Raw genomic sequence first — 25,640 nt, forward strand, 5'->3', positions numbered from 1 at the left:
GTTTCGTCCAGGATAAGCCCTCATTTTGCACACCAGCCACACTGGCGTGGGATTCATAGTGCGCCCCACCCCCTCAAGACCTTTGCCTGTGCTGTTCCCCCTGCCTGGAACGCCCTTTCCCAGACCTCTCCCCTCTCTCACCTCTGCCCCTCCAAACGCTTCATTCGTTCTCTTCCTCTGTGACTCAGCTCAAGTTTTCTTAAGGAAGCCCTAGAACAGCCTTGTCCAATAGAACCTTCTGTGTTGATGAAAATGTTCTGGATCTACCTGTTCAGTAGGGTAACCACTAGCCATGTATTGCTATTAAGCACTTGAAAAGTCTCTAGGGTGACTGAGGGACTCAGTTTTAAATTTTAATTAATTTAAATTTAAATCTCAATAGCCATGCATGGGTGGTAGCCACCATGTGGGATAGTGGGACTCTAGTATAATCCTGTGTCCTCCTGTGACACACACTCCTGGCTTCTTATACTCTCCCTTCAGTGTACCTATCACCTCTTGTAATTTATATTTATTTGTACATTTTTTAACCCATTCCATATTAGACTGTAAAAGCCAGAAGAACAAATGCTTTGTCTGCTTTGCCACATTTGTGCCCATAGCACCTGGAATGGGATCTGTCCAGAGTAGGTATGTCATAAACATCTATTGAATGGATGGCTGGATGAATGAGTGAGTGGTTAGTGAAGGGAGAGAGTTGCTTAGCCTGGTGCTCTGATAATGAAGTGCAGTCGTGAAAAAGGTCAGCCCCCAGGTCATAAAATTAAGAGTAAGCTAAATCTGTGCTTATAAGCACCGTGCATTCCCTGTGTATAAGCAAGCCTGTGTGTGTGTGCATGTGTGTGTACAAAAGCAGAAAAGTGTGTTTGCAAAACTTTGCATTTGTACAGTTGTGTATGGACACGAATGTCCATGTGTTGGCGTGTCAGGGAAATGAGGTCACTAAGACACATGCAAAATCGCTCAGGAAGGCGGTTTCTAAGTCAGTACTTTTTATTTTGAAAGATTTGTCAAACTCTTCACATCGTGGTGAGAGTTTACATGATTAATAAGAAGCAGCTTTTTCATGAAATGCTTGGAGGTGAACGAGTTCTCAGCCTGTGAGATCCGACCATCCCATTGACTTTGAAGTTTCTTTTGATTAATAGAAAGAAAAGAGAGGGGTGGGGGAGAAGAGGAGGAACGTGCTGGCAACCACAGGAAAGATCCCTCATGACAGCCATCCAGATGTGAAAAAAGAGGAAAAAAAAAAAAAAAAAACCCTAAACAAAACCGATTCACCAACTGCACTTTTTCTGTTTTCCAACATTCTGAGCCTCTCTTCTTGATTTTGGCCTTTCTGGCTGAAACACCCTCCTGCTCCTGCATCTCCCAAAGACAGTTCAGAGGGGAGCAGCCCTGTACAATGTGGTGATCTGTCCCCCAGAGGTGTGGTGGATTCTAGAGAACTGATGGTCCACGTCTCTGAAAAGTTTGAACAAACAGCCTAATATGAAAAGAAACAGCACTGAAAAGTGAGGGGGGTGGGGAATGGTGAGGAACCGGGTTGACGTGAGAGTTTATGTATTCCCAGAACACAGTCTTGGGTTCTTTCTCTCAGTTACAGCCCCGGGCAAACAAGATTTGTTATCCACGGTTCTGGCTGGTGGGTTCTGCAGGTTTTCCCCACCACTGATCCTCTAGCCCCAGAAACATCCTTGCCAACATCACATGTCTATTACTTCCCTTTGCCCAACTTCAGGCCACGTAGGGATGACCCCCCTGGCAGCCAATACCCTGACATAAAATTAACACAAAGTCTGATACGGTGAGTATTAGTTTCAAACAGAAAAGTGAAAATCTAAAGATGCAACGTGTGTTGAAGGCAGACTTGAACAGATCAAAATTTCCACCTATATGCCACTAAGACGATGGGCAGAGAGGTGCAAAGGTTAAGACAAAAGTGGGACCATTAGTAGATGAGTAAGAGGCCGTGTTAGCTGAGTTACAGCTAAGAATGTCATGACTTGGGTTAAAATTTCCATGTTTAGCACCGTTAATGTATTCATTTAAGTCTATATTAGCACCTTGACCCCAGGCAGAACAACAAACCATCCAAACATTTTAAACATTGGGGAAAACAGGAGGGGGAAGGTCAAAGAGAAAGAATCTGGTTCTGCAGGTGGAGACGTGGCTTTAGATCACGAGATCCTTGTCGATGTCCCCTGTAAAGCAAGAAGCAGCAGCGTTAGACTTGGAGGTCGGTGTTGATGGAGATGTGCTTCCCAGAGAGTTGGCGGATCCCACCCATCCCCGGGACCAGGGGCCAGGTGACCCGTCCAAGGTCAACCAGGGAGCCTATGACTGAGAACTTTGGTCTCCCCCTCCCTGGCCGGTCCTTGTCACTTCCACCCACTGCCAAGTTACGCTCCCTGTCTCCTCTCTAGGTGCCTGTCAGTTCCCAAAGTAGTGCTACACACAGAGTGAGAGCTGATGCTCGAGGAAGGGAGAGAGAAGGAGACACCGATGGATGGACAGGGAAGGATCAGGAAGCTGCCTGAGAGAGCGAGGCCCACCCAGGCAGGGAGAGCAGACAGAAGTTAATGAGGCACAGAGAGCAGAGATGGGCAGAGAGGACAGACACGCAGACGGCAGAGAGGGCAGCGAAGAGGGAGGGAGAGGACGGCGGCCCCTTTGCCCAGACACTCACTCTCCTTGATGCCAAAGCAGCCGGCCCACTCGTCCAGGGCGATGTACTTGTCCTTGTCCAGGTCACAGGTCTCGAAAAAGCGGGTGGTGCAGTGCTCCATAGGGATGAGGGGCGCACGCAGTGGGGCTAGCTCGGTGTGAGACAGGTACCTGCAGGGGATGAGGTGGGGAGAGCCTGAGAGCTTGAGAAAGCCCCACACCCCTGCATGGGGAGCCAGGGGCAGGGAGCCTGCCCCTCGGGGCCAAAGGCAAGGATGCTCAATGCGAGATGAGAAGCCAGAATCCTGGGTCTCCCCCCAGCTCTGCCACTGACCTGCTGTGTTTCTGAGAGCACAGCCCTGCCCCACCCTGAGCCTCGGTTTGCCCCTCCCTCAAAGGGGGAGGAGTTGACCATAATGTCTAAGGGCCCTTTCTGTTCTGATGTCCGTGGGTTCATAACACAGGTCTCTTGGTGCATGGGTTTCCTAATTGGCTAAGAGTTGAGGGCACAGAAACTTAAACTGAAAATATTCAGCATTTCTGCTATTGGTAGATCAAAATCTGGTATGGAACAACGATGCATGTTTTCTGTGGACACATGTTTTTACAGCTGCAAATGCACATTAAAGAGGCTAAAAAGAGATGCATCAAAATGAAGAAAGTGCTGACTTCCGGGGAGGAGCGTGGGAAGAGACTGGGATTGGCAGGGAGGGTGGACGGAACTTTATTGTTTGTACACTGTGTCATGTGTAAGAAGCAGGCCTTTTGATTTCTCTCCCACTGTCCTTCCAGCTGGCCTGGACTCCAGAGCACATGTATGATTTTTTTTCCTTGTTCCCCAGAGCCCTCAATTCGTTTTCCTGAAAAAACACTCTTCCCCAAGGGACTACAACTTGACTCCAATTATCTCTCTGAACCCCAGGCCCTCCTGCCCCACCCAACTCATGCAAGGAATCACACAATGTTTGAACTGAACCCTCCCCCACTTCATTGTATACCAGTGAGAAAACTGAGCCCCAGAGAGGGGCGGGGACCCAAGCAAGGTCACCAGGCAGCTCTGGGACAAGGAGAGGGGAAGGATGGATCCCCTGACCCAGGCTGAAGAGCTTTTCCAGACTCACAGTCCTTGCAGCTCCATCCAGAAGCCTCCCTCCTGGCCCCTTCCTCGCTCAGCCTGAGCTCCAGATGTCCCCTGACTTCTGCCCTCCCCGCCACAGTATGACTCAGATGGATCCCAGCCACGGAAAGAGCCTGGGAGAGAAGCAGCAGGGAGTTTCCCAGTGCTCAGGAGACCCCAGGCCCCCGGGATCACCCACAGGGTGGGCAGATTCCAGGCACAGGGGCTGGACCAGGAGGGAGCGGTGAGCTTCCCCGAGGGGAGCATCCCTGGGCACAGCGTGCGAGCAGGGTGGCCTTCCTTTTCGTGCTGCTCCAAGAACACACAGCAAAAGAAGGCCGGAAGGCGGTAGTGAGGGTGACCACCCCTGCTCAGCTCTAGGTGCACCAGCTTCCGCCTGCAACTTCCAGGAGCCTTCTTTACTTTTTCCTTCGATTGGGAAAAAACTGATCTTCACCCAGAGTGTGAGCTCCATGGGGGCAAGGGCCATGTCAGTTCCGATTCCTGTTCAATCCCCTGCCTAGCATCGTGCTGGGCGTGTAATAGACACTCAGTGTTTGTTCACTGACCAGCTCCCTGCCTATCCTGCAGGGCAGTTACACAGCACTTCCTAACTCATTGCAATCAAACCAAGGGCTTGCCTTGGGGATGGGGCTGGCTCTGTGAGTTTCTTGAGAACTTCCAGGGCCGGTTTGCCCTGTTAGGGCTGGGTCTCAGGGTCTTGCTGAAGGACCGTGAGCACACAGCCCGCCCCACCTTGGCTCTGCCGCCCCGAGGAGTCTGGCGTTCCTTCCTAGGTCACTCTCCTTTCGTGAATGGATACCCCAGGCCAACACTCACCGGGTTAAGGACGGCTTTTCAGTTCCAATAGCTTCTGCCTCTTCTGGCAGGAGGGAGTGTCTCATGGCTTTCTTCCCTCCTGGTCCTGCATCCTTTCTCCTACACCTGTCCCTTCCTGCCACAGCCCTTAGGCAAACCGTGGGCTCTAGGGCTGGGAGCAGCAGAGGCCACTGGGAGGTTTTCTGACCGCATCTAGTGCACCTAGCAACGCTGACCCATGACTGTCCACTCCAGAGCCAAGCCAGAGCAACTCCCCGGGATCCGGAGGGCCTGGGGTCTTACCCATCGATGGGGTGCTGGTCCAGCTGCCCGAACTGCCAGTGCACAGGGAAGATGTACATGTTGTAGTTCTTCTCAAAGTCCCGGGCTAGCAGCTCCACGGGGTGGTCCCCGGCTTCCAGGCGCTTCTCATTCTCGTGGATCTTCTTCACCTGTGGGAGCAGAGACGCGTGGGACAGAGTCCGGGGAGGCTGTGCAGACCAGTCAAGGCCCCTCCCCCCTCTGACAGGAGGCCAGAGCTGGCGGACGCCAGCCAAGGCCACGGTTCAAAATGAGGAAAGGAAGTGGCGTAGATGGGTACCAGCATCTCGACCACAAAAATGAAGGCCTGGGGCGATCTCAAAGGGCTCTCCGTAGGGCCGCCACACCAGAATGACTGGGGAGTATGTTCAGATGCAGCTTCCTGGGGCTCACTTCACAGAGACACTGAGGGGGCCCCGGAAGTTGCATTTATCAGTACTCTTAGTGCTTGGTGTGTCCATTAAAGTTTAAGATCCATAGACTCAGAAGGAAAAGGGAATAAAGTTATTTATGTCTCTTACGGAGACAAAGTGAGCAGGTCTTTTTTTTTTTTGCGGTACACGGGCCTCTGACTGTTGTGGCCTCTCCCGCTGCGGAGCACAGGCTCCGGACGCGCAGGCTCGGCGGCCATGGCTCACGGGCCCAGCCGCTCCGCGGCATGTGGGATCTTCCCAGACCAGGGCACGAACCCGTGTCCCCTGCATCGGCAGGCGGACTCTCAACCACTGCGCCACCGGGGAAGCCCAGCAGGTCTTTTTGTTACAGGACTCCTCAGAGCCTTTAAGGCGTGAATGTACTCTAGGAGCCTTCAAAGGCAGCAAGGAGGAGTCTGTGTCCTAGCGCCCAGAAGACAGGCACTCGTTGGAGTGGGGATGTGGGCTTACACTTGGGGGTCTAGATCTAGGAATGGGACTGTGGATCCCAGCCAGCCTGGGGCCAGGAGGTGTCCAGCTCAGGGGCCCTGGGACAGGAGGAAAAGGTACCACACTCACTCGCAGCTTCTGCTTCTCGGTCAGAAGGTTGTTGTCCTGATCCCTCTCATACAGCGTGACCAGGACGTTCTTGAGCCAGTCCCGCATGCGCAGGGGGAATTCAGTCAGCTCAGAGTCCAGGCAGGGAGCGATGTCTAGGGTCCAACACACAAGGATGGTCAGCACAGACCCTGATTCTCCCTGCCTGAGGGCCAACATGCTGGCTGGGCGGCTCTCCCTGCCCCCCGCCCCACGCCCTCCTCCAGCAAGAAGCTTCAATCAGCGACCTTGATTGAAGCACAGGGCTCAGCCTCTCTGGGCCACAGTGTCTTCACACATTTTGAACAAAAGAGATTGTGTGGGGGGAAGAATACTCTGCAAATGGGCAAGTGCAAAGGGCACGTCTGCTGTCCCCTTGACCTTCATCTGATCTGCGGAGGGAAATGGTTCCCTCCAATGGCTCTTGCATTTTTCTGGGTGTTGCGCCCTGAAAACAGAGGCCAGGACCCTCGATGATGATGTTGCCTCTTGAGAGGTGTTTGAAGCTGGGATACTGAGGGATAGCATCCACCCATAGGCCCCGCTTAGCTGGGGTGGGGATTCAGCTATGCTTGATCACCAGAACATTCTTAGCGATACAATTCCATCCTGGTCTTTGGAACCTAGGATCCCAGAATGTCAGACCTGGAGATTTCATCCAAGTCTTCCCTCTTGTTGGACTTATTAGAGGTCCGTGTGGAGAGAAGGGGCTTGACTAAGGCCACACTGTCAGAGCCTCATCCAGCACCAGAGCATGTGGGTGCCTGAGGGCCTAGGGGTCCATCCTTCCCTCATCCTTTCACCTATGGAAAGCCCCCTCTTGTGATTAGGGCCACAACCTTCTTCACCAGCATCTGGGGAATGGAAGAGAAGATATGGGTGGGAGATGCTAGGAGTTGGAGGGAGTGAGTGATACGCCCCAGAGGATGGGAGAGCCTCTCAGCACGTGTGTCAGTCTCACTGCCCAGGAATTCCTACCAGCATTCCTCCCGCTGCCTTCCTTCTCTAGGCTGTGCCTTCTCATTTCACACCCTGGGCCCCGTAACTGGGAGAGCAGGGCTGACCACAGGAGAACCTCATTCCCCCTCCTCCACCTTTCTGCACGCTGCACACCTGAGGCAGGTGAGGGGCCCTCCCCAGGGTCATCTGGTGCCAAATGTACCAGACACACCACGTGGATGTTGTCTTGGAGGGGAGCAGAGGTGGCCTCGGGTGTTTCAGATGATAGGGAGGCAGCCACGGTGAAGCAGAAGCCTCGGCCAGCTGAGACTGCACCTGGGATCACTAACAAAGGGCCCGACGACACCCTGGCATCCCTCCCGCCAAACACCCGGCTCCCAGGTTTCTAGGAGAAGGTGGTGAATCATATGTCTTATGCAGGCAGACAGGAATGTAATGGAGTAAAATGGCCAAGGATATGACAATATTGAGTAACAGGGCCTAAGGGGAACTGACAGCCTTGCCCCAATTTTAAAGCATTCAAATTCAAGTAGTTTTAAAACACTTTATAGGCCCAGGTAGAACATCACTTTTGCTTCACATGTTGAAGCAGGAAAGATTGTGGTTAGCCCTATAGAAGAACTTCCTCATCTTTACAGGAAAGAAATGAGCTGTCTCGGATGCTAGTGAGGGGCTCCAGAAATCCTCCCTGATCTTGTGCTCCCACAACTGCTCAGTTCTTCCCTGGACATGTCCTGCACGCAGATACCTATTCGTAGACAATCATCTCATTTTATAAGTGGGAACCCTGAGGCTCAGGGAGGGGAAGAGATCTGCCCAAGAGCACACAGCACAGGAGTGGCAGAGCCAGCATCCGTGCCAGTTCAGTGCCTCCTCCCTGAGATGGGAGGCTCGGCAGGGTCCGAGGAGAGACTCACACTTGCAAGGCCCGATGTAGTCCAGGTGGAGTTTGTGGCCCTTCTTGGTGCCCTCCAGCGTGCACTTGGTGGCAAAGAAGTGGCAGGAAGAGTCGAAGGTCTTGTTGTCATTGCTGCACACCTGGCGGCAAAGCATAGAGGGCGTCACACTCATTCCCAGAGCCCTTCACTGGTACCGCCATCCTTGTCCATTTCAGAGATGGGGACACTGAAGGCCAGGCAAGGAACGTGATTAGCCCAGGGTCATACAGTGAGTTAGTGGTGGAGCCCGGACAGGAATCTACTCTTTGGGCTCCCAGGCCAATGTTCAGCCCATGCTGAGAGCCACTGCTGGTCTCTGAGCTGTGGTATGACTGAGTCAGGGCTGAGACATGGGAAAGCAAACCTGGGAGATATGGAAAGGATGAATTGAAGGTGAGGATGGGTAAAGCGCAGGGTGTGCAGAAGAGTTAATACAGCAGGCCTGGGATTGTTATCCTTAGAAAGGCATGCTTATGAGGTTGGCCCTTGGCTGGCGTCTGAAAACGTGGCTGGTGAACAATTCCCTGCACTGTTAGAAAACTGTCCACAATGATGAAAGTGGCGCACTGTGCCTAGATTGCTTGTACAAATAATATGGTTCATGCTGAACATCGGTTTTCCTGCTTGGAGTCTGGACTTCGGGTACATGCTAGGGAGAGGATGTCTGTGTGACTAGGCCTCAGTTAAACGTTGGGTGCTGAGTCTCTAAAGGGCTTCCTTGGGCAGAAGCCTTGCTCACATGTGGCTACATCTCATCTTTGTAGCTGGGGAAAGAGTGGGTTCTGTGAAACCCCTCATGGCAGGGGGAAGAGTAAGCAAGACTGTGCATGGATTCCTCTACACTCTGCCTGTATCTTGTTCCCTTTTCATCCAGCTACATACCCTTAAGTCTTAGCGGTGAGTGCAACTGTATGCTGAGTTATGTTGGTCCTCCTAGCGAATCTCTGCATGAGTGGGTGGCGGAGCAGAGATGCCGTGGGCTGAACAAAGGCAGTGGCAGAGTAAGTGGCTGTGTCAGGAGGAGGGGAGCCTTGCTTTGAACATCCTGCACACGCTTATTGCTTATATTATCACTGCAGAGGGAGAACTGATGGGCATTGGTGACCAGTGCGGTAGGGGGTGAAGGGGTGACAAGGAGGGGAGAGTTGACAAAGATGCTAAAATTTGGAGCCCAGAGAATAAGCTGTACTGGGGAGAGATTGAAGATGGAGAAGCCAGGTGGGAGGTTGTGGGAATGATACTGGTACTCGATTTGTTGCCCTGAGCTAGGTTACCACTAGCACAATGGTTGACATGCATGGGTGCTCAATAAGTATTTACTTGGATGGATGGATGGATGGATGGTTGAGTCCTACTGGAGGTGCAATGAACAGGTTTGAAAGATTTTTAAAAATAGCACATATTGAGAACTTACTAAGTACCAGACATCATCTGACAAGTCCCCACAATAGCCCTATGAGATAAAGTCTATTTCTGTCCCATTTTTAGAGGTGAGAAACCTTGGAGTGGAACATCGCTAAGATCCCACACTAACAAGTGGTGGCGATGGGGTTTGGTGTCAGCCTTCAGTCTGACCCAGAATGCACATTTTCGGACCTGCTGCTTTGCCAGGCTGCTCCCACATAGAAAGCCCCTATCTCGGTGCCTGGCGGTGTTGATGCATTCATTCCCTTTGGAGTCTGAGTAGAGCTGGAAGCTGGTGGCGTCACGTCAATTCCTGGTGGTTGCTGGAGAGTCCAGTGACGGGAAGAGCCTCCCCTCCGACTCACTTGCTGTGAATACACCTAGCGAGGGGACCTCTGAGACTGGAGCTGCCCCGTGGGACCACCAAGCCAGGAGTGTTCTGGGCAGATGCTCTGTGTTCTGAAGACCCCAGCCCCCCACCCTGCCCCTGTCCCTCAGGGCTCACCTTCTCAAATTCGCCAATGGGGGCAGGGCAGCTGGTGGGGTCCTGGCACACGCACATGGGGGTGTTGTTCTCGTCCAGCTCGCACACCTTGCCATGTTTGCAGTGGTGGTTCTGGCAGGGGTCTGGTAGAGTGCAAGGGCACCCGGTTAGCATCACCCGGGCTAGCACGTCCACCCCACCCCACAGTGGATCCTTGGACAGAAGTCCTAGGCTGTGGCCCCCACTCGGGCTTTGAGCAGCCCTGCGTCCTCCCTTCTCTTCTGCTGAACCCAGCAATGGGCATGTAGGGGAGCGGTTGGCTCAGTCTGGGGATTAGAGACTCAGTCTGAGGTCAGGGCCAGGCACACTTGGGGGGCTGGGGGCTCAGTCTGGGACCCAGGAGCGCCAGGTACCATATAGCTCCCCCAAGGATGGAAGCAACCATTGTGTCCTCAGCTGTCGGTGGATCAGTCATCGCAAGGCATTTTGGGATTTTAGAATAGACTTTCTAGAATGACTTGGAAAGTCAGCTGTTGTCACGGAGCCAGGGAGCTGTGAGGCCCAACAAAACAGACTTGAGCGGCTGTAGCGGAAAAGGGAGCAGAGCCCCAAGGCCCACGCTGAACAATAGAGCCTGCCTGTGTCTGGTAAACACTGGATGAGGGGCGTGGAGGGGAAGGAACGTGACTCAGTAGACGCCCCTCTGCTCCAATGAGAATATTCTGTGCCCTCAGGATGTGAGCCCGTCTAGCCTTTTCCTCCTGGTGCTTGGCTGGGGTATCATAGTCATGCTTTGTTGGATGCCTGCCCTGCTAGGCCCTGGGCCAAGGGCGCTTCTGCTTTATCTCATAATCCTCTGACAGCCCTGGGGCAAGGATCTACCATCTTCACCCTTCCCCAAGTAAGACATGCGGAAGCTGGGCTCAGAGAAGCTTCGCAGGCTGTCGGAGGGCATCGCAGAAAGAGGCGGGGTTTGGAGGCAAGCCTTGTTTGCTTTGCCTCCAGAGTCTGTGCTACTAGCCCCTGGGGTACGGAGCATCTCCACTGTGTGGGATGGGAATGCTGGCTCTGTGGGTGGGAGCCAGAGGCCCTGGGTCATTGCTGTGGCCCTGGCGCTAACTCCACGGGTAGGCTTATATGAGTTATGTCAGGTTTCCAGGACTTATTTCCCCACGGCTGTGTGAAAATCAAATAAGCTCACGCGTGTGAAAGCTTCTGGGGCCATCGAGTGACCAGATGGGACTGGGGATCTCAGTGGGAATGGGAAACCCAACTTTGGAATTACAGTAAAGGGCTATAAGGGGAGAAGGCCATTTGCAGCTGGAGAACTTCCCTTCCTGACACTCAAGGCCTGGCTATAAATAGATCTTTCCAGATTCCAGAAAATAATCCCAACCTTTCAGTCAAGGCAGTTTCTCAGCGAGGACCCCACCCTGCATTTCCTTGGGAAGGAACTTCATGCACGCTGGGCCCACGCTTTAGGCCCAGGTGGCAGAGGGCAGAGGCTTCATGTGACCAGACACGGGGAAGGGACCTACTTTCAGCCACCACCTCCTCCTCGGCTTCCTCAGGACCTTCATCAAATTCTCCTACTTCCACCTGGACGGGGTTGGTTCCCACAGGTACCTGGGGTGGAGGAGGAAGAATGAGTCAAATGGCCCTACCCCCATCCCAGACCTGCAAGGAAGGGGCAAAGCCTGGAGGGCGCTTGCCTGGAGCCTCAGGTACCCACAAAGGGACGGGGAGAGACAAGCTGGAGAGGGGCACTGGGCCCAGGTCACAGAGAGCACAATTGCCAGGTCCAGAAGTGAGACTGAATCTTACAGGCCGCTGTGCCTCTAGGGCCCCAGAGCTCTAGGGAGATGCCTCAGAGGCCGCCAGGGGGGTCAGAGCAAGAGGGGGTGCCAAGCTCTCCACCCTTCCAGCCACACCAGAGCAGCTCCTCTTTCATCTGTTTGACATATGGGGAAGACCGTGGGCGATCATCTACGAAAAAATGTCCCACGGCTTAAAAAGTAAACAAAATTCAAAATCATAGCTCCCAACTGTTAGGTTCCGTGGAAGGTTTGGGGAGCATTCAGGAGTGTGTCAGGATTGGGGGACACACAGGATTTACATCTGTGCTGCGCCCGTTCCAGCAGGAGACCCACAGCACCTGTTTGGCTTTCTCAGGGAGCAGATGGCAAAGAGGGGCCGCAGGTCTGGGGTCCCTCCCCACCTACCTCGGATACCTCAGCCACGGTTTCCTCGACCACCTCCGTCTCATCAGGCAGGGCTTCCTGTTGCTGTTGGGAAGTGAAAATGGGGTTTGGAGAGGTCAGGGCCGAGGCCAGCTTCACTGCTGAAGTGCCTCGGCCTGGACCTCTAAAGCTGGGGAGTTAGGAGAGCGGCTCGTTGGAGACCCCCAAGGCTGTGCACTTGGGGGTCTCCAATGAGCAGAGCCCCTCAGGGACTTCTGTGAGCAGGGATGAGGCACAGGAGAAGCCAAACACGGGGGCCCTGTGGGGCTCTGGAGCACCTCCCTTTATAGTTATATCTGGAGCTTCTTTTTTTTTTTTTTTTTTTTTTTTTGTGGTACGCGGGCCTCTCACTGTTGTGGCCTCTCCCGTTGCAGAGCACAGGCTCCAGACGCGCAGGCTCAGCAACCATGGCTCACGGGCCCAGCCGCTCCGCGGCATGTGGGATCTTCCCGGACCAGGGCACGAACCCGTGTCCCCTGCATCGGCAGGCGGACTCTCAACCACTGCGCCACCAGGGAAGCCCTATCTGGAGCTTCTAAGATTTGTCTTGGAAAAACATTTCCGCCGCTTAGGCTCCCATGAAGTGTGAAAACCGCTAATGCAGACCAACTCCCTTCATCTTACAGATGGGAAAACTGAGACCCAGAGGGGATGAACACTGAATTTTAACAGAGGTCATTATCTTCCCCACAAGCATGATATCATCATCATTATTATTATTATTTGGCGATTCCTTCTTGGAGTCAACTTGGAGTTAGAAGAAGCAAGATAGCATATGACTTTGAGGTGCCTGGCTGGCTGGGGCTTCTTCTAAAAGTGATGCTGACTTGCCAGATCTTTTGCCAAAATCTCACTGCCTGATCAGGATTGCCAGCATCTACCATCATCACACCTTCTAGTGAAGAGAGGGTGAGGGAATCATAGGTGGAAAACTTTTCTTTGCCCGCTTCACGTTTCTTCCTCCGTCTTCTGGTCACAGCTTCCAGCGTAGCATTGGATGACCACTGCTGGCCCTCTCCATGCGATTCTTGGAGGGCCTGTCAGTCAAGGTGCCTCACAGTCCCTTGGCCAAGAAGCAGGCCCAGGACCCAAGCTCAACTAGATTGGCTCTCTTTGAATTTTTTTAATCTTCTTGGCACATTTTCTCAAGATGTGAAAACTGTCGAAGTAGAGACATTCAAATGGCAACACCTCCATGATGGTCCATTAGATCTTACCTCCATGACCGTCCATTAGATCTTACCTCCCAGATCCCAGAGCTGCCCTTTTCTAGTTCTCCCCAAGGCCTTGGATTTTATAATCTACCCCTATATCCTTTTCCCTCCTAATTTAGTCAGATTGGAGTCTGTTGCTTGCAACCAAGTAGCCCTCACTGATTCAGAAACTAACCCAGACCTCTCTCTGTGGCTTGAATCCCTTCTAGCATCATCCCCATCAGCATCCCCCCCTCTGCTAGAATTCCTCATATGACAAACAGGTCACTTCCTTCTAAAGCAATTCTAGTCCCTTTCTGGGAAGCTCTGATTGCTAAAACGTGCATCTTCATGTTACATGGAAATCTCTCTTCTCTGGAATTTCCACCCAATGGTCCTCATTCACTTTTACTTCGGAGCTTATTAAAGAAAAAAAATTTTTTTTTTCTAAATTAGACAGTTACATCAAGATGGGGAAGTCTCTGTCCCTTCTGAGCATCTAGGGCTGGCAGATTCGATGCCCCTGGGCTGGTGATGGGAGGTAAGACCAAACAGATGTGACCTTTAGGTACTTACAGGGGCTGCCAAGGCCCACCCGGCCAGGCAAAGGAGGAAGAAAATCCAGGCCCTCATGGTGCTAGGAACCCTGTGGGGAGGAGAGAGACGGAGAGTTCAGTGAGGGGGAGGTTTCTTTTTGTTTGGGATCTTAGTTCCCTGACCAGGGCTCGAACCCGCACCCCCCTGCATTGGATGTGCAGAGTCTTGACCACTGGACCGCCAGGGAAGTCCCCAAGGGGCAGGATGCTCGATGGAGAGTTCTTGACGCTGAATTCCTGTGATATGCAAGGTAATTTTAGGTGGTCCATGTTAAAGGATAGTGAAAGACACGGGAGTAAGTTGCTTCTACTCATTTCTCTTTCAATCCTGATTATATGAGAGAGTCTCAGTTTGGTGCTAATGTGTCTTTAACACCTAACACTCATCCCTTTTGAACGGAGAGTATGCCTCTGGCTCAGAGCCTCCACAGGAAACTACATCCAGCTGGAATTCGATAAATTTGTTTTGTCTCCTTTGTGTTTAGTTTTACAGTTTCCTTCTATTTATGACAAAGGTACACAGATTTTTCCATTTATGGTAGTGATCTTAAGTCTCCTTTCTCAATACATTTATTTATTTATTTTTACAATTTATTTATTTATTTATTTTTATTTTTGGCTGGTTGGGTCTTCCTTGCTGCACGCGAGCTTTCTCTAGTTGGAGTGAGTGGGGGCAACTGTTGGTTGCGGTGCGCGGGCTTCTCATTGCGGTGGCTTCTCTTGTTGAGGAGCACAGCCTCTAGGTGTGCGGGCTTCAGTAGTTGTGGCTCACAGGCTCAGTAGTTGTGGCTCGCGGGCTCTAGAGTGCCGGCTCGGTAGTTGTGGCGCACGGGCTTAGTTGCTTTGCGGCATGTGGGATCTTCCCGGACCAGGGCTCGAACCCGTGTCCCCTGCATTGGCAGGCGGATTCTTAACCACTGCGCCATCAGGGAAGTCCCTTCAATACATTTACTTAAGTTTTTAAAAAGTGATTCGACAAAGGTGATTGGCTAATTCGTCAAGTCTGGGCAATGCTGAATCAGATCATGTTCGAGGGTCCCTTCAATCCCTGGTGTTCTAGGATTGTTTTCTTCCTATACCCCATACTCTCCTCCTCCCCTCCTCTTCCTTCTGCTTCCTTCCCATCTCTAATAAGAGAAGCTAACGGGCAGCAACCTCTTGCCAATTTGAGACAATGAGATCTACATTCTAAACAAAGAACAATAGTTTTTGAGTGTGGCCAGTGGAACTTGTGGCCATACTTTCCTCCACTTACCCAGGAGGATGGTACTTCTCTGGATCCTGTGTGAGAACTAATATCCAAATGCTTACCTATGTTGCATGGTACCTTCCCTTTCCCCTTCACGGTTAAAGGATGTTAGCTGAGATCTAGAAAATTCTCCTGCCCTGGTCACTGCTGTGACCTTCCTCTAGATGCTGAGCTCTCGACTCTAACAATCTCATGACTGGAAGGAATCTTGGAACAGAATCTCCTCTGATGGTTCACTGCCAAAATGCCATCCCTAACTGAGGAACTATGGTGGGGACATTTCGTTTCTTGTTCTAACTGAATGGACTTCCGTTTCCAAATGGCTTTAGAAAGGTCTTCCTTATACTGTTCAGTTTGCCTCCCTCAAGCTTCTCCTGGTCTACTCTGATGGTCCTTCTGTGGCCACAGAGGGCAAGCATGCTCCCTCTGCCCCCAAGCAGCTTTTAGCCAAGGTGAGCAACAACCGTATCTTCCCTCGTTTGTCCCCAAAAACTTCCATATCAGTCCCATTATCCCTAGTTCCTCCCAAGACTTCTCAACTGACCAAGCACCTTGGTGGGAGGTACCCTGGCATCGTGGAAGAAACACTTGGCTTGGAACTAAATACCAGGGATTCTGATTCTGTCGAAATACTAACCTGGTGTATTGGTTCAATCCTTCATCCTCTCTAGACCTTGGTTCCCCCTTCTGTTGAGAGGGTTAGACTAGGTGAACACTGCGGTAGCCTGGGCCCTTAAGATGCCCTTAAACTGTCACAGCATATGCTGGTCTAGGCATACATCCTCTCCTCTGATATCCTCCATTTTAACTTGGATTATGGTATTTGGGGAAACAGACAGGGGAAGGGCAGACTTCATAATGGTCCCTTATTGGATTGAAATAGACACTAAACCTCACTATTTCATAGAGTATACAAGAAATAAAACCAACAGAAATTTTAAAATATCAACCTGGGAGCTTGGCTTTGCCTCACGATGTCCCCAACTCCCAGAGGAATCCAGTCTTCCCCTTCCAGGCAGTTTTGGGAACGTTCCTCCCCTCACACAGCTGTATGTTTTTCTTCCCCCCTCTCCCCGCAAGCCTTGAGGTAGAAAAATCTCCCTTCTTCCTTCCACATTTGGAAGAGACAAGCAAAACAACGCCCGTATGTGGCTTTGGACGAAGGGAACAGGAGAGAAAGCATGAATGAAGGGCTTGTCTGAGATTGTTTGAAGTTGAAGGGTCAAAGTGAGACTCGTAGCAGGAACAAAAAAAGTCATCTCGTCTGGGCTCCAATTGCAGAGAAGACATATCCTTAGAGAAACAGCCCAACTAGGACTGGAAATGAAATAAGCTTCAGGTTGGAGAGCCAGGAAGACTGATGTCTCCAGAGTCTGTGTCCTTCATATGAGCAGAGGAACTGCTCATCTTTGACCAGGGAAGGGTTTGTGGGTCAGCTCTTCTGTCTGTCCTGCCTCACCACCTGCGCTCTTTCCCAGGGAGACACTGACCCTTTCTGCCACCCCCATCCTTGGTGCTGCAGCCGGAAGAGAAAAATAATTCTACATCTTACAGCACTTTATAGTTTCTAAAGGCCTCCCATATAGTCCTCTGTCCCCTTGGAGCCTCTGACACACCGGCAGGCATGGGAGGGCTCTGAGTCCTGCTGTCACAATGAGGAGACTGAGGTTGAGAGGGAGAAAGTCATGCAACATGCAGGCCCCTTCCAAGCTGACAAACTCCCTTCCCATGGCGTTGGTTTGGGCCTCACAGGGGTCATGCTCGGAGATGGGAGTGGGGTGGGAGAGAAAAGCGGAAAGCGAGAGTGTTAAGAAAAGGACACGAAATCTTGGAGGAGGAGTTATTCTCCAAATTTGAGGTTTTGCCCAGTGCCCAGTGCTACCTCACCAGTCCCAGAACCCTCTCCCTCCAGATGATGGGATGGGAGGAAAGGGGGGCAGCTGGACTGTTCTCGGATGCGCGACCATACTCCCTGCATACCTATGGCCTCCCTCTTGGAGATTCTGTAAACCATCACTGGCCGAAGAGGCAAGGCACCCATCTTGCAAAGCTAAGGGGGTGCATCAGTAATGCCAGCAAGGTCAGAACACAGGGTCAAACCCCAGCATCCAGAAATTATCAGCTGTGTACCCATCCTTTGCCAATCAAACCTAGGTCTGGCGTGCCCAGGGAAAATAAAAATACTTTTGTATAAATGAGCAATTTTAAATGAAAACTCCCTTCTTTGTATCTCTTTAGTTTGTAATGACACCTGTGTTTATCCTTTTCAAAATGTCTTCATAATCCGGCATCCCACTGGGGGCTGAAGGCATGTCTTTCTGCCTTCTAACACAGGAGAGCAGGCTGAGGCCCGGAGCCGGAGCCGGGGAATAAACCTGCCCAGAGCCCCAGGAAGCGAGCGGCAGGGCTGAATGAGGACCCAGGCTGCCCCCCTCTGCCACTGGCGTGCCCTCCACCTCACACACTGTTTCCCTTTGTGGCAGCTCCCTCCCTAGGTGCTCACCTGAAGGGGGCCCAGTTGGGCTGCGAACTGGCCCAAGTTACAGGGAAGGAAAGGAGCCTGGGGGGGGTGGGGGGATGAGGGGGGCAGGAGGTGTGTTTCCCTTGGCTCAGTGGTCATCAGATGCAGACACTGCTCACTCCCACCCCGCCGCCTGTCCTGCCTCCCGTTCCGTACATCCAGTCCCTTCCTTTTGCCTTTATTTGCTCTGGAGATGGCTGAAAACCCATCCTTGGCTGCCAGCAGGACCCGAAGCTGAGGTCACTTCTCTGGGGATGGAAAAGTACAGCCAGTGCCCCCAGTTCATCTCCCTCAAAATATAACGGGCCTCCTTTGGGCTCTCGCTGGACACTGAAAAGTCCCTGAACGTCAGAACTGGGGAAAATCTCAGAATCATAAAATTTTAGATCGTGGGTCTTAGAATCATAGACCCCTAAGAACATGAAACACAGAATGTGAGATGCAATCATCAAATCTTATTTGAGTAGAAGAGTTTATGGAGCAATGCAGTCTAATAGAACTTTCTGAGATGATGAAAATATTCTATATCTGCATTGTCCAATATGGTAGCTACTGGCCACCAGTGGTTATTGAACACTTGAAATGTTGCTAGTGCAAATGAAGGGCTGAAGTTTTCACTGTATTTCATTTTAATTAAATCTGTGTAGCCACATGTGGCTAGTGGCTACCATATGAGACAGGGTGGTTATCAACTTTTATAGAGTCAGTATGGTAGAAAGGTAAGCCCAGGGGCTCTGGGATAGAACATACAGGTTCAAATCCTGACTCTGCCACTTAGCATTTGTGTGACCTTCAGAAAGTGACTTTCCTTCTCTGGGCCTCAATTCATGTCTCCATCTGTAAAATGCAAATAACACACCTACGTTGAAAGGCTCATGGGTGATTTGCCCGAGAGAATACAAGAGGTTAGCAATGGAAGAGCATCTTAAAATCCAAAGATCCCAGAATCTCCATCCCCCTTGAAAATCCAGGCCAAGAATACCAGCTCTTTGTCTGTGGCCCAGGGAGAAAAGGTGTTGGGGTGGAGAAAGGAGACATTGCTCCTCTTGGTCTCAGGCACACCAGCCCAGCCCCCAGTGGGCACAGTGACAGAGCCGGCCCCAGGCTGCCCTCTCAGTTGAGCTGCTGACGCAAACCAGGCGTCTTGCTTCCACCGTTTGGCTTGCAAACAAGGGCTCCAAAAAAACACATGTTCCTGGTAAACAAGCCCAAAGAGAGGAAAACAAGTGTAGAGGCTAATAAAGGAACCCCGTGAGTGAGCCAGGCCCGCCCGGGAGCTGGGACTCAGAAGGAGGGCTGAGCCAGGCCAGAGAGGCACCATCACGGCCAGTGTAGCCACATGGGCACTCACACCCCGGGGGAGCAGACGCAGCCAGTCAGAGGTGATGTGGAAGTCGGGTCCTGGGTTCGAGTCTTGGCCATGTTGCTCCCAGCTCACCATGCAGGTTAGGGTAGGCTCCTCTACTCCCTGGACCTCACCTAGTGCCACTCATCTGCACAATGAGGGGGATCTTTTAGACCAGTGTATTCAACATACAAGCCAGGAGCTCTTTCTCTCAATGAAGTCTTCTGCAAAAGTCCAAATCTGAAACAGCTAAGAGCCTCTTGCATTTGTTGAACATGTGAATGTACTGTTATCTATTCAATGAATTAGCTTGAAATTAAAAAAAATAAAAATAAAAAGCAGGTGAAAGCGGTGTTGAGATGGGGGCTGGAAATCCTGTACACTTGGACACCCCCTGAGACACCTTGGAATGCCTCTAGGTTCTTTCATGAACGGAGTTTGAAGCCCTTGGGGCCAGGGGGTCCCTAAGGTTCCTTTCAGCCCTGACATTCTGAGTCAACTGAGGCAGAAATCTTTCAGAATACCACCTTTCCCAACTTGCCCCTTGACTCCCTGCTTCCACTTCTAACATTTCTTGCTGGAAGGGAAGAAGCTAAGGGAAACTTTTAGGGTATTATGAGTGCTCAAGCCTAGCTTTGAAAAGCTTCAGAGGCAACTCAGAAGTAGCCCCAGAGTGTGAGACTAGAATCAATCTGACTGAGGTTCTATAAACACATCTGAGATGCCACGTTTCACCATGGTTAGGAGAGGCCCCAGGGTGGAGCTTCAGACTCTCCTTCTTGGCTCCCCCTAGGGGCCACTGCTGCATCTGGGTGACCGCAATGAAGGGGATGAAAAATAACATCAAAGTGTCCAGGCTGTCACATCCTAAAGATAGCAAATCTGTGGCATATATGCCTCCACCTGCCCCTCCTGTGCACGTGGCAGACATTACTAATCACTCATACGACCTTTTCCTCTAAAGTCCAGAGTGGCATTCAAATCCTGAACACAGTTCTGGCAGCTGCTACAAATGGATTGGCATTGTCAAGCCATGGGAAATCTCTTTGCCATGCTTCTGATTTTAGACATAGGGAAACTGAGAATCAGAAAAGGAAAATAATTCACTCGAGGTCAGATGGCAAGCTAAACTTCCCAGATGTTCAGAAACATCCAGATGTTTGCATTTTTAATTTTTCATCTGATCAAGTCAGGATCCTAAGGCTATGACCAACACAAGATGGCCCAGAAGGATCCACAGATGAGATGGGTTAATTAATACCAAGTTTCTGAAAGAACCCAGCTCTGGAGAGAGTTGCTATTTCCATTTGTATTTTCCCTATAGATATCAAGCTCTATAGCTTGATGAGTGAGGGCAGAGTTAATTTCCTGTCTAAGACATCTTCTGGGTGAGAAGGAGGCTGTTTTTCTAAATAATTCTGTCAAGTCACTGGTTGCTGGCCTTGGGCCTGCACAGCCCAGCTGTCCCTGAGTTCAGGGTTGGGGTCAGGACCCAGGCTCTGTGCTGTAGAGAAAAAGTAATTTCTTTCATCCCCAGGGTTGGCTGAAAACTCAGCTCCAGCCTTCCCTTTCCTCCTTTAGAGGAGGTTAGGGAGGGAGCCAGCAGGAAGCAAATGAGCAGCCGCCCCTTAGCCACATCCTGCTGCCCTGATGACAAAGCCATGCGGGCTGGCTTAGGCCATGGCAGGCCAGCAAAGGAGAGAAAGAAGTCCTGCTCATCACTTACTATTCGCGGGGCTCATTGCCTCTAGAGGCAGGAGTGTATGGAGGATGCCAGCCTGCTCAGATGAAACAAACAGAACACGCATTGAACATCTGGATGTTTCCAGACATCTGAAAGTGTGGCTTAGGCAACAGTTTGCTGTGTGACCTTAAGTGAGTTATTCTCCCTTCCTGAGTCTCAATTTCTGTCTGTAATATGTAACAGGCGGTCAGGAGTCTGTCTCCCTGCCATGGCCTATAGTTGGAGCTGGCTGTGCACATACGTGTGTGGCTACAAACAGCAGTTGTGTATCTGTATGAGTGACCTATGGCCCCGAGGACCTCTGCGTGAAGCTGTGTGTGCGACTCTGTGCATGTCTACTTGACCCGGCATCTGTCGGTTTCAGCCTGTGTTGGTGAGGGTCAGAGTTTGCATATGCATCAAAATGGACACCTGGGCCTTGTCTGGGAGTCAGGGTATCGTTCAGGGAGAGCTTTGAGTGCATGACCTTCTGTGTCTGCTCATGTATTGAGACATTTATTTTTAGCTCTGCCAGTGGGTGCCTGTTGGTGAAATCAATGTTTATATATTTGGCATCCTCGTGGGTTTTTTATCTCTGCACACATAGCTACCTATCTAAATAACCTCAAAAATAAAATGTTTTCCTGTTTACCTCACATCCTCAGCTCTTTCCTCCACCATCCTTTTCTATTTATAGCTTATTTTCAGCAAGGAAGACTGCTCTTGTGAATAGCAAACCCCAGCCATGCTATTGGTTGACAAGTCTCTAGAGATGGATAAAGATTTTAGCAGGACTGTTATGTAACCCAAGACCCCCTAGCCCATCCTCTCTTGTTTCTTTTTCAACTAGGGGGCCAGGAGGTGTTAAAAATGTAGCCCAACTATTCCTTCTAATGAAAGCAGCACCTGGCATTTAGGTTCACAGGACTTCAGAGCTGGAGGGGTACCTGGAGACCATCTAGGTTACATTCCCCATTTAATAGATTGGGAAACTGAGGTCCAGAGAGGGGAAGTGTCTTTCCAAATGTCACTCACTGTGAATTAGGATCCACCTCTGCCATTGCCTTGGCCAATGCTCTTTCCACACTGGAGCGTACAACACTCTTGGGAAATACTCAAGAAGATGCCCAAATCAAAAGAATTTGAACAATATTTATTTCGTTTAAATGTGCCTGTCGGCACTTTTAGTAAAGGGAAGTTATATCCAAACCCCAAGATGATGAAGCTGCCAGACAAAAAAGCTGGGGATGATGTCAACTCTTTGGATGCCATAAACTCATCAGTTCTAAAAACCCATCTGATTAAGTGGGAGGGCCACAGTGTAGCAAGTGCTTCGCTGTGCATCACCCTGTTTTGTCCACACAGTATCCCTTTGAGGTGGTGCTGTTATTGCTTTTTAACCAAAGAGGAACCTGGGGCTCAGAAAGGAGAAGCCATTAGTTCAAGGTCAAATGGCACTTTAGAGGCAGAGGTGGAATTGAACCTCAGGTCTTCAAGTTGCCTGTCTAGGAAGCGGGAAGCATATCCCAGCCTCACAGCTGCCCTGGGGTGCTGGGAGATCAGACGGGCAGGACCTAGAGTTTGCTGTCCTGGTGTTTGGGGACAGAGTGGAGTGGGGGACATTCAGACTGAGCCTGATGTTCTAAGTGTTTCTAGAGTCCCCAGCCAGCAGGCAGAGACCCTGAAAAAAAGGTTGCCGTGGCAACTCGCATTCCTCATAGAGTGAGTCATAGCAAAGAAGAGCCTTTTGGTGGGTGGGACTTGGAAAAAGTTTCAAAAGTTGATTCCTTCCCCAGGCACCGCCCCCTTCCTCCCCACCCTCCCTCCCTCCGCTCCAGGCTTTGTCGATGTGGCAGCTGATGGCTGAGTTAACTCTCTCTTCCCCCAACCACTCCCGTTTCAGTTTTTCATCCTCCTGCAAAAACACCTTTGCTTCCAGTACCCACCCACTCCATCTTCCACATCATGCCCTCCGGCTACCTGGAGGGTCAGCGTCCATTTGAGAATATGTTAAGACCGAAGGCTGTGAACACCCTCTTCTACACTGCTGCTGTCTCTGCCTCTTTCTGTCTCTCTCTGTCTCTCTCACACACACACTACTGTATATACAAATTTAAGGGGTTTGCAGGTGCCTTTAAGCCTATTCAAAAGCTAGTCCGTGGATTCTGGTTTAAGAGACCTTCCTTTGAAAGTTTCAGAGGACGCCGGGCACCCCAAAGACCATCAATCAAGTCCACCCCTCTTACTTCACAGACAGGGAGACTAAGTCCAGAGGAGACACTTACCTAAGATCACACATAAAATGTGTGCCTTCGGTCTGCCACCTTGCTTCTGATGTGCTTCTCACCCTACTGTCAGCACGTGGGGTGTATAGAAGTTTAACCCCAGAGAAAACACTTTCTCTATGTGTTCTGCATAGAATAGAATTTTCCGGAGGAAAATGTGTGCCTCTCTGTTTCTTTTGGGGCAGAGTGGGCTTCCTAGACGGCATGCCTCCCCCAATGCCCCCTTTTCTCTCGGTGTCCTCAGGGACTCAGGAAGTCCACTTCTCAACCAGCCAGTGGAGCCGTAGACCGAAGAAGACCTAACACCAGCCTGTGTAGCGTTTGAGCTTCTCATAGCAAGGTGTGAGAAGGTTGCCCTGGAACCCTCTCCATCTTTCCTCCTCCCTTCCACTCTTTACAGCACATCCCCCCACCCAGCCTCCCATCAGACCCAGTGCCTCAGCTGGACCATATCAGATGTCTGGGGTCTTCAGATCTAGATACACAGAGGGCTACTGCTGACCATTTCCTGTGTTTACACCCCAGGGAACCCAGGATAAGACTGACTGTCTGATAGTGCTATTTCAGGGTGAATGGCACTGGAATCAGTGTGTGTGTGTGAGTGTGTGTGTGTGTGTGTGTGTGTGTGTGTGTGTGTGTGTGTTGGAGGACGGGGTTTGAGAGGGGAGAAATTCCAGGGAAACAGGAGCCTTCCCAGAGGTGCTGATTAAAAATGAAGACTCCCCCTTTGCCTTCCAGAGATCAATGTATCATTCAGGCAAAGTCTCTTTTGGAAAACAGAGCCGCTGACCAAGAACCAAGTCTAGGAAGTTTCTTCTTCTGGAATGGGAAGCAGGGCAGACTCTGCTGCCGGCCGGTCCCTCTTGCAGCTGTGCCCAGATCAGATTCCCAGGAAAGGAAGAGGCTGCCACATTTGTAAAGGCAGCCTCTGAAACCAGAGAGACGGACACAGAGAGAGACAGAGAGAAAAGACTCCCTCAAAGACAGTCTGATTATTTTCTGCGAACCTAAAAGGGAGACCAAGTTATCCTGAAAAGCGACAGGCAGCAAATCCGTGGTCCCTTAAGGAGAGCAATGATGGAGCAAAGGAGATGCACATCCCTGTCTCTGATCCAAGAGACCTCCCGGCATAGCTTCCCCTCCCCTGTACACAAAGTTGCGGAGTGAACCAGAGTGCAGGGGTTATGGGACTAGAGAAGGGACAGGCAGGGCAGGGGTCTTGCATACCTCAGTGGCAGGCAGGAAGGCAGCAGGCGAGAGCTCCGGGCAGTCTGAAGGTCTGCAGGAATGTGAGGGGTTTAGAGCCTGGTAACAGGAAACCACTCGGAGCTCTGGGCTGGGTCTCGCCCTCCACCCCGCGGTCCCTCCTCCTCCTGTGTCTCCTCCTTCCCCTCCCTCCCCCTCCCCTTCTCCCCACAGCCAAAGCTGTCTCTGTCTTCCATTTCTTTCTTCCTCTCCTTGTGGGTCAGGACGGCCCACCTCCCCTACCCCCGCCTGCCACATGGGTTCTGGAGCCGTTGCCTAAACAGACAGACGGAGCGGTGCGCCAGGGCTAGAAGGGGCGGCGGGAATCACCTAGAACAGCCTCCTGCTTGTTCAGAGGGGAACTGAGGCCTGGAGAGGCAAGGGATCACCCCAGGTTCCCAGGGGCAGAGCCAGGCCCAAGGGTCTTGATTGTATGACCAGTGATCTTTACAAGAGCCTCCCTAACATTAGTCAGTGCTGAGGAGGGCAGAGCAATTGGAGGGGGGTGTATCTGCGACAGAGGCAAGGCTAGGACTCGCCTCTATACAGACTGGAGAAGCTGCCATTGATGCGTCATCGCTGATGATTCGGGATATGGTCTAAAAATAGCCACTCAAACTCTAGCTGCACCAGCAATGGACACAGAAGGGGTTAGCTTTCTAGCTGGGGGATCTATGTCATCAGTATAGAACAGATAAGGTAATTGATGATATCGACTACAATCACAGAGGTAACGATGGCCAAGGTTTACTGAGGACTTAGAATTTTCATAGGTATTGTTATTATGCCTGTTTTACTAATCAGAAAACAGAGGCGCAAAGAGCCTGAGTTACGTGCTCAAGATCACGTGGCTAGAAGTGGGGTGGGCAGGCTGATTCTACATTCAGCTTGGTTCACTCAGGCTGTATGAGCTTCTCGGTGCAACAGGTCTCAGTTGAATATTTATGAGAATACTGATGAGTGTCTGAATATTTATGAGTGCAGGCCTAGCACTTTGAGAAGTATAAGAATTAATATCTGGTCCTTGTCCTCAAGGAGCTTTGAATCTTGCTGAGAGGGCATGCCTTAGGCATCCACCCACTCACATGAGGAGTACAGACTCTGAGGTCTATCCCCAGGGGTTCAGAGTAGCAGGATCTCTGAGTTGGAGCAGGTGGAGAAGGCTTCCTGGAATAGGTGGCTCTCAAAGCATGAACTGGGTTTGAATAACATGGAAAGGGAGAAGGCAGAGAACATTCTCATAAACTTCTATACAATATGGCCTCCACCTCCTTGGCCATCCTCTCCTGCTGCCACTCTCTTCCTTTTTTTTTTTTTTTTTTTTTTTTTGCGGTACGCGGGCCTCTCACTGTTGTGGCCTCTCCCGCTGCGGAGCACAGGCTCCAGACACGCAGGCTCAGCGGCCATGGCTCACGGGCCCAGCTGCTCCGCGGCATGTGGGATCCTCCCGGACCGGGGCACAAACCCGTGTCCCCTGCATCAGCAGGCGGACTCTCAACCACTGCGCCACCAGGGAAGCCCTC

General features: G+C 51.2%; 1 protein-coding gene across 1 annotated transcript; it reads right to left on the minus strand.

Annotated features, from left to right (window-relative positions):
• Positions 1–970: 970 nt before the first annotated feature.
• On the minus strand, positions 971–24,229 carry SPARC (secreted protein acidic and cysteine rich). The gene is made up of 10 exons (XM_079918116.1): positions 24,100–24,229; positions 13,730–13,799; positions 11,943–12,005; positions 11,259–11,346; positions 9,742–9,863; positions 7,812–7,932; positions 5,917–6,050; positions 4,907–5,055; positions 2,690–2,838; positions 971–2,204 (listed from the first exon to the last, which is right to left on the minus strand). The coding sequence occupies exons 2-10, from the start codon at positions 13,784–13,786 to the stop codon at positions 2,176–2,178; spliced, it is 912 nt and encodes a 303-aa protein (XP_079774242.1). The 5' UTR covers positions 13,787–13,799; positions 24,100–24,229; the 3' UTR covers positions 971–2,175.
• Positions 24,230–25,640: the final 1,411 nt, after the last annotated feature.

This window comes from Stenella coeruleoalba, assembly GCF_951394435.1.
Source record: "Stenella coeruleoalba genome assembly, chromosome: 3".
NCBI lineage: Eukaryota > Metazoa > Chordata > Mammalia > Artiodactyla > Delphinidae > Stenella > Stenella coeruleoalba.

Excerpts from the sequence above, each read along its gene's own strand:
- SPARC (XM_079918116.1), bottom strand. The coding sequence starts at position 13,786 with ATGAGGGCCTGGATTTTCTTCCTCCTTTGCCTGGCCGGGTGGGCCTTG. Across the intron at positions 12,006-13,729 it reads GGTGGGCCTTGGCAGCCCCT|CAACAGGAAGCCCTGCCTGA; the intron begins GTAAGTACCTAA and ends ACTTCCCAACAG. Across the intron at positions 2,205-2,689 it reads CTGCTTTGGCATCAAGGAGA|GGGACATCGACAAGGATCTC; the intron begins GTGAGTGTCTGG and ends CTTGCTTTACAG.